We start from the raw sequence: 3,287 nt of genomic DNA on the forward strand, positions 1-3,287 counted from the left end.
GTGTGCTTCTGAACCCTGGCATTTTGTGCACCCCCACCCCTGGCTTCTCCTCTTTCCCCCTGAACAATGGGGAACTAGCTGGATCCTCTTAAAGGAGCAGTGTCCCACAAGCATGCTTCCGGCTGCCCAGACTCACCAGCCTGTGCCCTCCCCAGCGCCCTCCTACCGCTCAGTTAACCCCAGTTGCCTGTAACAGTGACGACAGGCCACATGTGACAGCGAGAGGCAAGCATTGTGCCCCAGCTGACCAGAGAGGCCATCGCCAGTGGCCCAGTCTCCTGACATCTGCAGAGGCCTGAGCCAGGGTCCTGCCGCCCCTGTGGGACTTGGGGCTAGCCCCCAGAATGACATGAATCCCAGCACAGAGTGACATGCATCCCTATACCCCGTCACACCCTGGAGGAGGGGGGCACACTTCTGGGACTGTTCGCCTGGTCCTGCGGGGCTCCTGGTCCCCATGCCACAGAGCTACTTGGATGAAAAGCCACCAGGCACTGGGTCAAGTGCCTGCCCTAGAAACTAGTGCCTCTCTTCTGATGCTCCTGCAGGACTCCTGCCAGCCATACCTCCCTGATGGCCCCTGGTGGTGGGACTGGGGTCCCTGGCCGTGACAACACTACACAGGGGGCTACCTGCACAAGGATGGGGGGAAGGGGGAGGCTGTTAGAAAAGGGGAAACCTTGCGATGCTAATGTTCAAGCGGAATTGAAGTCGGACAGGAGGGCTGTGCTGCGCTGTGCTTGAGCTGAGCCTAGGACTGCCCTCGTGAGGGGCCAGCCCCTGAAGAGCTGGACAAGGCCTTGTCTTGACCTGACCCTGCCATGTCTCAGCCAGATAGGAGATAGCTTTGGAGGACCCATGGAACCCGACTGGGTGTCCTGGGCTGCTGAGACCCATAGAAGGGTCTATGGGTCTACCCACCCACCCCCAATCCCCACAGCTCACCCAGAGCGGCCCTGATGCAGGGAGGCCCAAGGGAGCAGCTATGGGGACGACTGAGGGGGCAACTGGACTGAGTTCTCCTCGGTCAACTTTGTGTCCCTGTACCCCACACACACACCTCGCTCCCCCCACCCCCAGGTGGCTGGGGAGCTGAAGTACCACCCCTGGTGCCGTCATGGTTAGATATCGGACTCCTAACCGAAAGGCACCAGCCACTCCGCAGGAGAAAAGATGGGTCTCAGAAACTCACAAGGGCCGTTCGGTCCTGCCCTACAGGGTCCCTCTGAGTCAGCTTCAACTTGATGGCAGTGGGTTGGGGTCTTTTGGGGGTGTGGGGGGGGGGTTTGAGACCCAGTGGCATCTATAAAACAAGGATAGCTACTTGTTTTTTTTTTTTCTTTTTAAAAATCATTTTATTGGGGGCTCATACAACCCTTATCACAACCATCTATTGTGTCAAGCACATTTGTACATTTGTTGCCATCATCATTCTCAAAATATTTGCTTTCTAACTGAGCCCTGGGTATCAGCTCCTCATTTTTACCCCACCCCTCCCTCACGGACCCTTGATAACTGATAAATGATGATTATTTTGTAGCCACTCGGTTTCATGGTGATGTGCGACATCTAAGTAAATCAATCAAGGAAACAGGAAGTTGCTAGCACTTAGTAGGCCTGCAAGGCTCCAGCAGGTCATGGCCACCCACATGGGCTGGCCCCGGCGCCCTCCACATTGCTCAGGGACAGGAAGGGGAGGGGAGGGGAAAAGCCCTCCCAGAAGGCTGGGTCCTGAGCCTTCTTTGCCCCACCCCCACCCCCTGATCTTGGGCTCCCAGGCCCCCTTCCGGCCTCCCCCTGGCTGGTGACCAAGAGTGGGTAATCCCCTGCTCTCTCTGGGCCGCCTGTCATGACAAGGAATAGGAACCGAGATGAGAAGCCTGGTACCTCTCACCCCTGGGGACCTCCAAAGGAGGGGCCGAAATGGTGCCCAGTGCGTGGGTTGGACGCCCCTCAGCCAGTGGCCACAGGCAGTTGGCAGGTTGTTCCCTCCACCCAAGGCTTTGGTTGATGGAGGGGCTGGTGGCATCTCCCCCCCAAAAGGCACACCGTGGGGTTGTCACCAAGGCTTCTGCAGACTGTGCCCTGGTCAGGGGTACTGATCACCCCCCCACCCCGCCCCCCCAGGTGTGGTGAATGCAGCGCCTCCCTGTCGCACCAGTACTACGAGAAGGATGGACAGCTCTTCTGTAAGAAGGACTACTGGGCCCGCTACGGCGAGTCGTGCCACGGGTGCTCCGAGCACATCACCAAGGGGCTGGTCATGGTGAGCGCCCCTCTGGGGGGCCGGGAGGGGGGAAGGGGCAGGGCAGGTCCTCACAGGTGTGAAGTCCCCAGGCTTCGTTTGTCAGCTCCACATCTGAAGCTCCAGCTCTCTGGGACCTCGGCTGTGCCCACCCACCCCCAATCCCCGCAGCGCACCCAGAGCGGCCCTGATGCAGGGAGGCCCAAGGGAGCAGCTATGGGGACGACTGAGGGGGCAACTGGACTGAGTTCTCCTCGGTCAACTTTGCATCTCTGTACCCCCCCACACACACACCTCGCTCTCCCCACCCCCAGGTGGCTGGGGAGCTGAAGTACCACCCCGAGTGCTTCATCTGCCTCACGTGCGGGACCTTCATCGGCGACGGGGACACTTACACGCTGGTGGAACATTCCAAGCTATACTGGTGAGGACCCACCTGAGACCCAGGGCTGCCAGGGACACAGCCAGCCCCAGGGCCCTTCCCTTTCCAGGCAAGATTGAGGTGGGGTGGGGTGGGGGTGGCTGTCAGTAGCACCCCCTTCCCTCAGGATGGAGATGGGGCATGGAAGACTGGGAGCACCCCAAGTGTCAGCTTGCTGATGCAGCAAGCTGGAGGGGAGGACCGGGCTTGGCGTGCCCTCCCGGACTGGCTCGGAGCTGGGCATGCTCGGTGCCCACTCCCAGTTCAGGGGAGGGAGAGGAGAGGGAAATCACCGGTGCAGGGGCTGGGGGGGCTGCTGGCTGGAGGGCACTGGGGAACCTCCTGATGCACGCACCCCTGACCCTGGCTCTGCAGCGGGCACTGCTACTACCAGACCGTGGTGACGCCCGTCATTGAGCAGACCCTGCCGGACTCCCCTGGCTGCCATCTGCCCCACACCGTCACCCTCGTCTCCATCCCCGCCTCAGCCCATGGCAAACGCGGCCTCTCGGTCTCCATCGACCCCCCCCACGGCCTGCCGGGCTGCGGCACTGAGTATTCACACACTGTCCGAGTCCAGGGGTGAGTGGCCGACCCGCAGCAGGTCTGACTGGGACCCAG

General features: G+C 60.8%; 1 protein-coding gene across 1 annotated transcript in view; it reads left to right on the top strand.

The window, feature by feature from the left end:
• Positions 1-3,287, top strand: part of LIMK1 (LIM domain kinase 1) — a 41,646-nt gene that overhangs the window by 27,773 nt on the left and 10,586 nt on the right. The window contains exons 18-20 of the mRNA XM_045284738.1: positions 2,128-2,266; positions 2,560-2,669; positions 3,042-3,248. Coding sequence (XP_045140673.1) covers positions 2,128-2,266; positions 2,560-2,669; positions 3,042-3,248 — 456 coding nt within the window. The remainder of the gene's footprint in view (positions 1-2,127; positions 2,267-2,559; positions 2,670-3,041; positions 3,249-3,287) is intronic.

Source organism: Echinops telfairi, unplaced genomic scaffold (assembly GCF_000313985.2).
Source record: "Echinops telfairi isolate 266 unplaced genomic scaffold, ASM31398v2 ScPeMD7_5;HRSCAF=22, whole genome shotgun sequence".
Taxonomy (NCBI): domain Eukaryota; kingdom Metazoa; phylum Chordata; class Mammalia; order Afrosoricida; family Tenrecidae; genus Echinops; species Echinops telfairi.